General features: G+C 44.9%; 1 protein-coding gene across 2 annotated transcripts in view; it reads right to left on the reverse strand.

Moving 5' to 3' along the window:
• Positions 1–8,390: 8,390 nt before the first annotated feature.
• Positions 8,391–13,352, reverse strand: part of UHRF2 (ubiquitin like with PHD and ring finger domains 2) — a 174,414-nt gene continuing 169,452 nt past the window's right edge. For both annotated transcript variants that reach the window (XM_034773107.1, XM_034773106.1), the window contains 2 exons: positions 12,801–12,899; positions 8,391–9,800 (listed from right to left, as the gene is read on the reverse strand). In XM_034773107.1, coding sequence (XP_034628998.1) covers positions 9,654–9,800; positions 12,801–12,899 — 246 coding nt within the window. In that variant the 3' untranslated portion in view covers positions 8,391–9,653. The remainder of the gene's footprint in view (positions 9,801–12,800; positions 12,900–13,352) is intronic.

Raw genomic sequence — 13,352 nt, forward strand, 5'->3', positions numbered from 1 at the left:
GCCGGGTTGAGGGCCGGTCCACCTTCTCCTACCACCTCGCCCTCGCCTCCGGGCCGAGTCTTGTCTCTGGCGAGGCGGGGGGGGGGGTAGAAGCGCTGAGGCTGCGGCCTAAATGGCCTGCGCTGAGGGCCCACAACATGCATCCCGAGGGAGCGCATGATTGTTCTCGAGTCCTTGAGGCTCTGCAGGCGAGAGTCCGTCTTGTCCGAGAACAATCCATGTCCCTCAAAGGGCAGATCCTGTAGGGTTTGCTGCAGCTCCGGAGGCAAACCCGAAACCTGAAGCCAGGAGATCCTCCGCATAGCGATACCCGAAGCCATGGTCCTCGCAGCTGAGTCTGCTATGTCCAAGGAGGCCTGCAAGGAGGTCCGAGCCACCTTCTTACCCTCCTCTACCATGGCTCCAAACTCTTCCCTGGACTCTTGGGGAATCAACTCCTTAAACTTCCCCATAGAGTTCCAGGAGTTAAAATTGTAGCGGCTCAGTAACGCCTGTTGGTTCGCCGCTCTAAGTTGCAGCCTTCCGGCTGAGTAAACCTTACGGCCAAACAAATCGAGCCGCTTAGCCTCTTTTGATTTAGGCGCTGCAGCCTGCTGGCCGTGTCGCTCTCGTGCGTTCACTGATGCCACCACCAGTGAACACGGTTGGGGGTGGGTATACAAGTACCCGTAGTCCTTAGATGGGACAAAGTATTTCCTTTCCACCCCTCTCGCTGTGGGTGGGATAGAGGCAGGAGTTTGCCATATCGTATCCGCATTGGTTTGTATCGTGCGGATCAGGGGTAACGCTACCCTCGATGGGGCATCCGCTCCGAGGATATTCACTATCGGGTCGTGCACCTCCACTACCTCCTCCGCCTGCAGGTCCATATTACGGGCCATCCTGCGCAGAAGATCCTGGTGAGCCCGAAGATCTATTGGAGGTGGGCCCGTGCACGATGTGCCCGCCACTGCCTCGTCCGGCGAAGAAGAGGAAGATGCCTCCGGTGGAACAGGATCCAAAGGCTGGTCCTGGTCTCCCTGTTCCTGGGCCGGAGCATCACCTGCGCCTGGGTCCAGGGCGTCAGGCGGTGCGGACACGGAAGCCTCCATGTCCCCTGGTGGAGGCCGAGAGATGGTGGACTCCGGGGCCCTTCTGACGGAGTGACTCGAGCGAGAGGTCGAGGGTATTGGAGCCCCTTGCTCCTGATGGTACGCCCACGGGGTCCAGAACGACCAGTGAGATGGGCCATGAGAATGGTCCTCTGTCATCTCCCGCCAATGTCCCAAGTCCTGTTCCTCGGCTTGCCCTTGAGGGGGATATGCCGATCTCGAGAGGTCCTCCGAGGAGTGGGACACCGATCTCGATGGCCACGGCGGTGCCGAGAGCGTCGAGACGATTCCCGTGGGCTGCGGTGCCGCACGGTGCCGGTCCGGAGTTGATCTATGTCTAAGCGGTGCCGGCGATCGGTGCCGGGACCGTGACCGGTGCCGATGACCTCGTCGGTGCCGGGAGTCAGATCTGGACCTCGACGAGGACCTGGAGTATGCCCGGTGCCGGGAGCGGCCTCTCGACGTCGAGCGTCGACCGTAGCGGTGCCGAGAACTACGTCTCGACGTTGATCGGTGCCGACGATCATAGCGGTGTCGAGACGTAGAGCGGTGCCGCGAAGAAGATCTTGGCCGCGAGTACGACCGGTGCCGAGGCGATATTCGGTGCCGGGACTGCGAGCGGCGTGGGGACCTGCTTCGGGACCTGGATCGGTGCCGAGGTTCCAGCCCTTGCGATGGAGGGCGCATCAAGGCAGGTTTCCCCCTCGACTGTACCGGGCGAGTCAACGGTGCCTTCGGTGCCGGTGGTTGGGGCGGTGCCGGCTCTGTGAGAGCTATTAAGTCTCTCGCCGCCTCGAAGGTCTCCGGAGTCGACGGGAGGCACTGTATAACCGCCGGTCTCGGTGGAGACGCTATCTGCACCGGACTCAACGGCTTCGGCGCCGGAGTCGACGGTGCTGGAGGCACCTGTTTCCGGTGCTCCACCGGCGGACGCGGCTCTACCCCCGGCACTGGGGGAGCCGGCGTCTTCGGCACGGAGGCCCCCGTCTTATGGGCTTTTTTATGCCCTGGGGATAATGAACGGCGCCTAGGCACTTGCTGTGCTTGCGGTGCCGACAAGGTCCGGTGCCGGGGAGGCTTGTCCGACGCCACTCGCGTGGTCGTCGTGGCCGGTGCCACCGGGGCACTGCGCACCGAGGCGCTAGGTGCCGGGGCCTGACTTGTAGATGGAGCGTCAGGACTAAGTGCCGCCTCCATCAGAAGTTGCCGGAGCCGAAAGTCCCGCTCCTTCTTGGTCCTTGGTCTGAAGGCCTTACAGATCTTGCACTTATCTGTTTGATGGGACTCTCCCAGGCACTTCAGACAGGAGTCGTGCGGGTCGCTCGTGGGCATATGTTTAGCGCAGGAGGCGCACTGCTTGAAGCTGGGAGCTTTGGGCATGAGCCCGGACCCGCGGCCGGGGGAGAAAGGGGGGAGACGACCCCCTTAATCCCCTGAACTAGTATAACAACTAAACAACTTTTATGAACTATTTTAACTATTTATCACTAAAACTGTAACTAACTATAACTGCTAATAACGAACGAAGCTAGGGAGAGTGGAGATCAGCTATGCCGCGCTCCACAGTTCCAACGACCGTCAGGGGCGGTAAGAAGGAACTGAGGGGGCGCCGGGTCGGCTGGGGTATATATTCAGCGCCATGAAGGCGCCACTCTAGGGGGCTCCACAGCCGACCCGCCGGTGTTGCTAGGGTAGAAAATCTTCCGACGATCGTGCACGCGGCGCGCACACACCTAATGGAATGGATATGAGCAAGCACTCGAAGAAGAATGTTTGTTTTTATTTTGCTTGACGTAGAATAGCTTTTGCTGTATTCAAATTCAGTACATGGGTTGTAAAATGAAAATAGTCTCAAGTCCCCAGGGTACAAAATGCTGTAAGCAAACTGGATGAAATGTCTTATCTATAACAGTAAGAGTGACAGCAGTAGGTAGAGGTCTGCATAGTACATACATGAGCTGTACAGGTTTCCCCACCCAACTCTGCCACAGTACCTCACTCCTGAGCTGCAGTACATTAACTGTTTTAATGAGCAAAGCTGAATCAATGCAAAGAGACCTTTTTCATGTAACACTGCAGCTAGCACAGTGCTGCCTCAAAACAAGAGACCCAGCATGTCTGGCACACAGGATGGAGAAAAATACGCCATTTACTTATATTACAGACAGGATTTACCTAACTAATACAAAGCCACAGTTCACTCAGACAGCTGCAAGTTTAAAGTTTACTAGTCAGAGAAGCGGTTTCATTCACAGTGGGGCAAATACTTTCCATGGAATAATGGGAGAGGTTGTATGAGACTATCTGCAAAAACTTGCCAAGTGGTCAGTGTAGTGACCAGAGCAGCAAGTTTTTTTTTTTTAATGCCATTGCTTAGCAAATTAAGTAGATGAGTACAGCGCCTGTTTTGATTTTTGGAAAATGACGTCCCTTTTTTTTTTTTTGCTGGTGTTTGCCAGGAGGGAGAGGCTGAAGAGAGGAAAGGACTGCTAGCAAACTGCAATAGCTGCTCCAATGTGAACAGCAAGGGAAGATGTTCCCATCAGTCCATTAAGGGAACTCAGCTGTGTTAAATTTCAGAGTCCTCTCTCTTTCCAGCAAGAATAATAGAATTGGCTCTTACTAAAATGGATGTAGTTAGTAAAGAAGAGCTATAACGCAGGCCTGGTCTGCTGCAGGGAAAAACCTGATCACAGCCACTCAAGAAACTGCCCTGATGTAAAAGCTCTACTGTAGATTGCATCACTGCACAGTTCGAAGCAGGCACGAACCCCATCATGAAAGCAGTGTCTTTGTCTGCACTAGGAATTTGCACCACTGCAGCAACAGCCATGGCTGGATACCAATGGATGTACCTGGTCTGAATCCTCATTGCAGATAAAGCTTAAGTTATTACTTGGGACTTGCCATTTTGCCATGAGAGGGAGAAAATGTTTCATTTCCAGCCGTTTCAGCTCGATTCTTCAGGCTACTTCCTACATACTCAGCATTCCTCAGCTCCTTCTCCCTGACCCAGCTTTTCACAGAAAGCCAGAACTTTTCAACGAAGGTTGTCAACCCTTCAGGGTTGGCCGGGAGTCTCCTGGAATTAGCACTGATCGCCCAGTGACTATTGAAAGCAATCCAGGAAATGTTAATAGGATATTTTAAGAAAATGACATGATGTCATGTTGGGGAGGAAAATCTCCCAGAATAGCTTCAGTCAGAGTTGGCAACCCTAAGGGTTAACCCCATCCTTGGGACCAAGATGGAGCTACAGCAACTTAGGTAATTTGTAAGATGACAGTCTGACCTCAACGAGTGGCAATATCCCGATCTCAGAACATGTTCCACAGTCTCTAAATCCATTGTCCTTTTTTTAGACATGCCTAGAGGCCTAATGACTGTGGCTTCCTGCCTCCACACAGTTCCTTAAGCCAATGCTTTCCTCACAAAGAATTAAGTGCACATGGTGGCAGTGAAAGGAAGGTATTGCTTAGCTAAGACAGAAGCAGGGACCCTTTTCTCCCTTCCCCTCCCCTCCTCTGAGTGCCTCCCTTACCTTCCAACCAAAAGCAGTGCACTGTGCCTGCCATAAAAGGTGTGCAATGCTTTCACTTTGCAAATCTCATCAACTTCTGCAGAAGAGAAGAATCATGGCTTCTCTGGCAGCTTAGCAGCAGAATAGAGTGAAGTGGAAGAGAGCTGAAACAGAAGACCTGGATGTTGGATTCACAGAAGGAATGGATGTATCACACCAGCCCCAGAAATCTGTGGGATCAAGGGAAAGGTTTATAGATGCCTGAGTAAGACACAGTAGAGGAAATTGGAATATTGAATGTTGGGAAGATGTAGAGACTATTTGAAGAGCCCCGCTGAGGGCAAGGAAGAGAAACCTCTTTTTGTCAGCAGAAGGGGTGACCTGCAAACCACAGGAAATTTTCAGCTTTCCTAGGTATTTGGGTACTATTGAGTTCTGAATTGTAATTATGGATCCTTAATCTATCTAGATTCTTATGAAAACCACTTACCCATATTTCTTCAAGTAGTATAGCTATTGGTGCTCCACGGCTGGTGCCCATGCAACCCTTCTTGCCTTTGATGGGAGATTTTTCAGTAGCAATGCCCGTTCGGCCCAGACATCCGCCACCATCTTAGGCTCGTACAGCCAACTGCATCTTTTCTGAATTGATTTACTAAAGGTGATCCTCAATATCAAAGATGCATTAGTAGTACCATTCCATTACTTTTGCAAGAATTGGATTGCTGTGTTATAATTTGGAAAACACCATAAGTTATATCTTTGATATATTAAGATCTTGTCCGGCAAAAGTTAAAATGTAGTTAACAGCTAAGACAGAAACCGCAAAACAAGCAGGAATGCTTCAGTAGCATTTGGTAGCAAGGACACCTACACCTGTAAACAATTGATAAGCTTACATGGTCAATGCCCGCCCAGTAACTCAGCTCTTAGAACAGAATAAACCCTCCCTTCACAGCCCACCGGTTATCTGTAAGCACTCATCCCTACCCCCCACCCTGCCTCCTTCCCCCACAAGGTAATCACAGACAGGGCCGGCTCCAGCTTTTTTACCACCCCATGCGGTGGAACAAAACAAAAAAAAGCTGCGATCGGCGGCAGCTCTATCACCCCCGCTTCATTATTCTTTGGTGGCAATTCGGCAGCAGGTCTTTCCCTCCGAGACCCGCCGCTGAAGAGCCGGATGTACCGCCCCTTTCCGTTGGCCGCCCCAAGCACCTGCTTGCTGCGCTGGTGCTTGGACCCGGCCCTGGTCACAGACATTTGATGCAATTAGGATGACCTCTATATGTACGTACTGTTCTTATTTTTATCTTTGTTCAGGGTTCTCTCTTAACTTGTAACAGTGTCTGTCTCTGTATGTACAGATAAAATGAATTGATAAGAGAATGTATATAACTGGCCACTATGGCACCATATTTTTGAAGCTGCTTGTCAGTCTTCCTGGTACCGTGAATAACCCCTTTCAGTATTGTCTATGCTTGCCAGATTCTTGGGGAAAAGAATCTTTATGCCTAACAATCTAACTGAATATACCTCTAACAACAACCAGTAAAGACTTTTAAGCCTTCCTAATAGTGCCTCTAAATGATGATGGAGCTTACTTACGTTGCAAAGTTCAGGACAGAGACTTTTGACAAGTGTCTGCACATTGCTTAGCAAAGTAGTACTGAAAACTCCAACTGTTACTGGAATATAAGCGAACAGTTGTATGGGAACCTTCAGTTGCACCTGAACAGTGTTTCTACAAGAGGCACATAACTCTAAAAACTCTGGCTGTTGCACTAACCTTGCAGGGGTTATTTTGGTGTTGCCAGTTGAAATAGAAAGAATATATTGTCATAAACGTGAGTAAATTCAGTTCAGGTTTTATTGCCAATAAGGAGTATGTGTTGCTAAACCTAAGTGTGGCACATTAAGAAATTCCTATTAAGTAGTCAAACAGTTTCTGCATTTATTTAAATCCAGAGACACCAAAATCAGTCTAGCAGGTGCCTCTGTGCTGATAGCCTGAGACCTTAGAAGTGGGTGTCTGAAAATTCTAACTCTTAATTCCAAAGTTATTAGCTGTAAAAGCCACTTGGGGCACCAAAATGAAATGATGTTTAATTATTATAAAAAGCACATGAAATACCACTGCACATAGGCCTGTAAATATGGTTGAAAGCAAACTCCAGCTCTAGAGGGCCTTGTTCAGTTGTTGCACTGCCCTTCTTGAAGAGGCCTTGACACGTTGAGTTTCTTCCCATCAAGTGGGCTTTGTTCTGTCCAGTACGGATACAAGACATGGTTGTTCTTGGTGTGATTTCCTCCCAAATCCAATCTTATACAAACATTAGAAATGTACCATGTTAACCATTTTAGTGGTAGGTTCTCCTATTGCTAACTGCTAGTGCCAAAACTAATTAAACTGCAGAACTTCCTAGGCCTGGCTTTGTAAGTCATGCACTCCCTTAACCCACACCGAACTGATGATAATGGGAGAAGTGCTAGTGAAACAGCATACTATTCTGAATTAGGAAAATAAATGTTAAATTGAAACTTAACAACTGCTTTTTGCATAGTTAGGCACTCCAATTATTTATAAAACTGGATTCTGTGCAGTTCTTATTTGAAATCACTGGCATTTGCACACAAACAGTTTAAGCCTAACTTGGAACATATTATTAAGTGCTTTGGTACAATGCACAATTTCAGATTGTTTTAAATTTAATTTCACTTCAGATTTGAAGTAGTATTGTTCACCTTACTCATTCATCTAAATTTGAGACACAATATGAACATTCAGGAAAAGCTTTAGGAACAATGGTAACAAGCTACAGTTAAACAGTCAGACTATTACTGAAGATTTCTCTTTCTCCATTGAAAAGTTTTATGGCATTGAGAAGATTTTAATATTAAAATGGTATAATATTACTCTGTCTCTGAGTACGTTAGTCTCTGAATCTCTGTTATGACTGTCAAATGAGTGTTAATTGCTACTAATTATCAGACAGGTAAGGCTATCATAAAAGGTACCATAAAGACTTTACAGGACCTAAATATCACTTGGAAATAGTGCAGAATTGAGTGCGTGCATCTTGCACATGTCATGTTATTGTAGACTGCTTCACTATAGTGGGCATGCTGTCTACAATGAAAATATATTACTAATCAGTGAAGGTTTTAACCAGAAGAATAGTTAGGCTACCATTTTCAAAAGAACCTAAAGAAACTCAGTCAATATCAAAGGAATTTGGGCATCTGTCTAAGGTTCTTTTGAAAGTCTGAGCCTCAATGTTCACAGGTCTGTTTGAAGGATGACGTTGGAACCAATTTCATTCTATGTTAAGTACAGGAAAAAGCCAAAGGGAGAATTATCCTATTTCCTCAAATTTTTGCTCAACAGAAGCCTTTTGGGCAGTGTGAGTGGGTCGGGATATCTAACATTGGTGGCTGTACATTTTGCATTAGTAAACTTGCAGTGGAAATTCTATCTCCTGGAATGAAAGAGAAATGTTACTTACTAGACAGACGTATAAAAGGTCATAAAATTAATAAAAGGTCAAACATATTACTACTTTCCTGCTGAATGGGTTAAAAGTAATGCTATTCCAAGCTTATCAGATACCTATACCAGGACTAATGATAGAAGGGTTAGGTGATTTGTTTCTCCTCCACTTTTCATAAGACAAACTGAGTAGTCTCTCACATTTAGATTTCTTCTGTTGTGACTCTGGAAAGCAAACATGTTAAACGACTGAACTCATTGCTGCCAAGATATAAAAAGAAGACCCCAATCAAAGTAGGGTTTGGGTTTATTTTAAATCCTTGGTCTGAAACGTATCTCTAAGAGTGAAAACTTCCCACTAGAGCAAACCTTAGATTACATTTTGAGACCATTAGATATCTGTTAAACCTACCAACAATGGATTAAGTTCTTCTGTCCTTAAAGCAGACTGTGACTATTCATTTGTTCTCGTTACCAACATCTAAAATGCAAGTTCATATAATACCCCGTTTTAAGTATAAAAAGCCCACCTCAAGAAAACATTTACTACAAAAAAGTACTTGTTTGTTAAATATGATTTAGGCTACATGGTTGTTACAATACAAAGCAACAATAATTAGCAACTTTTTCTGAATCATAAAATATTTAATGTATATTTTGGGGGAATATACTGTATATAAAATTTCAGATCACAATATGAAGCGATTTGAACTGTCTCCAAGCTAGCACTGCCTTCAATGCTGAGTAGATGTATTGCCACTGATACAAGTCCTACTAAAAGCATACAGTTTTAACTAATACAAAAGTGGCTTGTTTCATATGAATTCTTTTTTTTACACAACTAGAGTGTCTTGAATACCCTCCTTAAGTGCAAAAAACACAGATCACTTTACACTAATGTAGCAACAATGCATTCATATTGTTCTCATTAGTCATTAGTAGTCAACTTGCATAAGATACAAGAAAAAGCACAATGAAGCTCACAAAAATAGACTAAAAATCAGCCTGTTCTTGCAAAAAAGAAAAAAAAAATTGCAGCATAATGGGGAAAAAAGAAAAAAGGATTATGCACACCACAGAATTTTTTGTTCTTTAATCAAACTGGTTTAAGTGCTGCTTTTTTTTTTGTTTTGTTTTGTAAATCAAACTGCCTGGACCAGGCACAACTAATATTCAGGAGGCAGTGTGTAGCTAAAACTTCACTAAACTTCTTTTAATCCCCACAAATTATCTTCCTCTGTCCTGAGGTAGTTACAAAAAACCAACATAATTTAAGCATCAGCTACAGTTGACCAGTCAGAGCTGAGGCTTTTGTTTTTCTGTTTTAAAAACTAGTTGTCAACTGGCAAAGACTACCTTTGATGGTGAAAGACAGCTGAGAATTTGAGTTCTCACTACACAAAAGAGATGGCTGTAGGGGGAAGAGAGCTGCTTCAGAATGTGACAATATGTTGAGTCCCATCAAGTTGGCTGGTCCACTGTTGAATTTCCCATGTTTATTCTCCTTTATTGTCTATAGTCACTGGGAAAAGTCAGGTAGGAGCTGAACATATCATCGTCCTTTGCTGTACCCAGGGAAGAACTGGTCAAGTAGTGTCTGCAGTATCTTGTTGGGAACCATGGTGTAGCCCTTCCCAAGGTCATAGCGGCAGGCAGGGCAGGTGAAGACTTCAGCTCGGAAGGAGCGCTGTAAACAGCTCTAAGACACGCAAGGAAAGAAAATTACAGCTTTTCTTTGTGCTCAACAACTAGCTAAGCAACTACTAGGGAGCAAACGTAGTGCTCAGCATAGCTTGAACTGTTACTAAGCTGTTACTAAGTCTTCTGATATACATTCTTGCCTTTACAAAGAGGAAGACAACAAAGAACTCTGTTCTTGGCTACATTACAAGCAGTAAGTTTGGCATGAAAGAAAGTACAGGTCACCAGAGAAGGACTCCACTTCCCCCCGCCTCTCTGCGGGTAGGAGAGCTCCGTCTGCAGATTCTTTTTAGCATTCCTGCTAAACTTCTCAAACATCCCAGCCATTCATTTCAAGCTATGACTCTGAATACGCAGTTGTAGCTTATATCTAAACTTTTATGAACTTGCTAGGGCTTTGCAAATTCTTCCTTAATTCTTCCTTTCTAATTTTTTTTATTTAAATACTTTTTTTAAAACTTATTTTTATTAAGCTTACTATGCACACGCTAAATAAATAAATAAAGCGTGCTAATTGTATACAAGACAAAAAATCCAGGGCAAATATCTAATGGAGTAAGTACTAAACAAAACAAAAAACATGCAGTCCACATCTACTCCATCTTTATGAAAGATCCCAATATTCAATCCTCAAGGGGGATATGTAGAATAATCATACACATGGTATTCCACAAAATATATACCAAACATTTACAAATAAATATCCTATTCCCCTTTCTGTTGTCCCCAGGTCTCCAAGTGACCCCTTTTTGTCCTTCCCTAGGCATGTGGGTGGAGAAGGCAGAGCAGAATCTCATGGAACAGAGCCAGCCTCTGGGAGCAGCAGGGGCAAGGAGAATCTCAGCTCCTGGGCAGCAGTTATAGCAGCAGACTGTTCTTTACGATTGAACTCTGGACATTGTTTTCTTCCCTCATGGTCATTCTGTTGCCACCCTCATTATCCTTGTCCTTTGGGATCCTCACCATCTTTCCAGCCTTCTTCATTCCCTTCCTCTCTTTCCTTTATTTTTTCCACTCCCTTACTTCTGTTTATTCACCCCATCATGATAGTCCTGGCCAACATTCCCTCTAATTTTTTACGTCCCTGTGCGGAATGAATTTTGTTATGTGCACCAATATGGAGGTGATGTGTGGTGGGGGTGGGGCCAATGGGTTTGGAGTGTGGGCGGGGGCTCAGGGCTGGGATGCAGGGAGTGAGGGCTCTGGCTAGGGGTGCGAGCTCTAGGGTAGAGCCGGGGATGAGGAGATTGGGGTGCGGGAGGGGGCTCAGGGCTCGGGCAGAGGGCTGGGGGGTGAGGGCTCTGGCTGAGGGTGCAGGCTGCCCCGGGGGCTGCAGCAGGGAGAGAGGACTCCCCCCAGCCCTCTCTCGCTGCCGCAGCTCGAGGCCAGGGGAGAGGCACCTCTCCTGGGCCACGGCAGCTCCGGCGGATCTGGGCTGGACTGGGGGAGGTGCCCCTCTCTCCAGCCATGGCAGCTCCGGCTAGGCTCTGGCTGCACTGGGTTGGGGGAGGGGCGCCTCTCCCCGTCTTGATAGCCTGCTGCTCTTAGGAAGACACTGTGCCTTACCCTAAGTGTCTGTCCAGCATCTGGAACAATGAAATCTATTTTTTGTTCAGGATCTCTCGGTACTAGCATATCATAAATAATAATAAATAAGTGATCTGTGTTGTATGAGGTGCTAACACTAGTCTTAAAAATTAAACTTTGAGTAAATTTTGTACTTGGAAGATATAATGATCCAAGTACAGTTAAACCAAATTCTTGTTCTTCTACAGAGCTAGTAAATCAATAACCTATCTCTCCAATGCAATGGCAGAGCTATTCTCAGGCATGCACATCCCTTGAACTGTGACCACATAGCGAACATGTAAAAACATATTGGCAGAAAAACGCATGCAACAGAGATAACTGATATAACAGAAGCAAATGTGACATGTACAATGCAGTGTATGTGTCTATAGATACATCCCTATACACAAATTCTCTCTCTCTCTGTATATGCAAAGTCTTGACTGATTCTAGTAAACATTGGATTCCATAAACTGTCTGGTATCCAAGTCTTCAAGTCTGAAAATATGAAGTTTATGTATATGAAGTCTTATGGCAATAAACTCAAGCAGCTCAATCTCTTTAGCTTAACAAAGGGAAGGTTAAGGACTGACTTGATTACAGTCTATAAGCCCTACTTGATAAATGGGCTCTTCAATCTAGCAGAAAAAGATATAACACGATCCAATGACTGGAAGTTGAAGCTAGACAAATTCAGACTGGAAATAAGATGTACATTTTTAACACTGAGGTGATTAACCGTTGGAACAATTTAACAAGGGTCATGGTGGATTCTCTGTCACCAGCAAATTTTAATCAAGATTGGATTTTTTTTCTAAAAGATATGCTCTAGTGTAGGAATTATTTTGGGGAAATTCTATGGCCCGTGTTATACAGGAGGCCAGACTAGATTATCACAATGATTCCTTCTGGCGTTGAAATCTACAAATTTAATATAATTTCCCAATGGGTGCCCATTAAATAGTGTTAAGACACCATAACTTACTCAAGTAATAAACCAATATAATTTGTATTGTGTTGTTTTATCTAATCATTTATTGTAGAATTTGATATGTGGTGTTCTTTCCTAAATAGATGAAATTAGGTCTGTCTTATTGTGCCAAAGTCTAGCTATTGGATCAAGTCAGTCCCTAGTGTAATTTCATTGATTTCAAGGAGCAACACTAAAGGAAGTTTGACACGTCAGTTTAAAAACAAACAAACAAACACCTAATGCATTTCCATTTTTAAAAAAAATATGGAATGGAAGAAAATACGGATTACTCATTTAAAATAAACCATAATCACACCAAATTGGGAGCAAACTTATTGCATTCCTTGGTCAGAATGCTTGGTATAATTATTGTCTTGCTAAAATATAGATTGGCTCAGCTGACTGGTGCCTCAATGCCAGAAACTCAATCCAGAGCAGGACAGAGTTTGTACTTACTTTACAGACGTTATGGAGGCACTCTGTTGTCACTGGCTGGTAAACCAGCTCCTGGCAGCAGACACACATAAAGGATTGTTCCAGTTTCTTCAGAAAATTCTAGTGTAGGGCAAAGGAAAGAAAAAATGGGATGAGAACGTTCTACTAGCGGCATATCCATGAACATGGCAAACACATAAGAACGAATAATAGCCTTGTGCGGATTGTCTAAAAATTACTGTAGCTAATGCAGTTTTTAACAAGGGCAAATCATTTGCCCAACTACTGTAGTAATCACGCCTACTTAAAATATGTACAAATTTAAACCTGGTGAGTCAAATTTTGCTTTCATTTACACAGCTGTAAATGAAGAGTAACTGAGAACAGAATTGGGGCCCAAAAGTGTTTGGAAAAAGCACAAAGACCAGCCCATTCTCAAATGACAGCTTCTACGTTCATCCATATTTTATATAAATATTCTTCTTTTCCTAAGCCTTGGGCTCTAAGCAGGCCAGGAGTTCCCGAGTTAGTGCTGATTAATAATTTTGCACAAGTGCCAAGACACTACACTTC

Source organism: Trachemys scripta, chromosome 6 (assembly GCF_013100865.1).
Source record: "Trachemys scripta elegans isolate TJP31775 chromosome 6, CAS_Tse_1.0, whole genome shotgun sequence".
NCBI classification, from domain to species: domain Eukaryota; kingdom Metazoa; phylum Chordata; order Testudines; family Emydidae; genus Trachemys; species Trachemys scripta.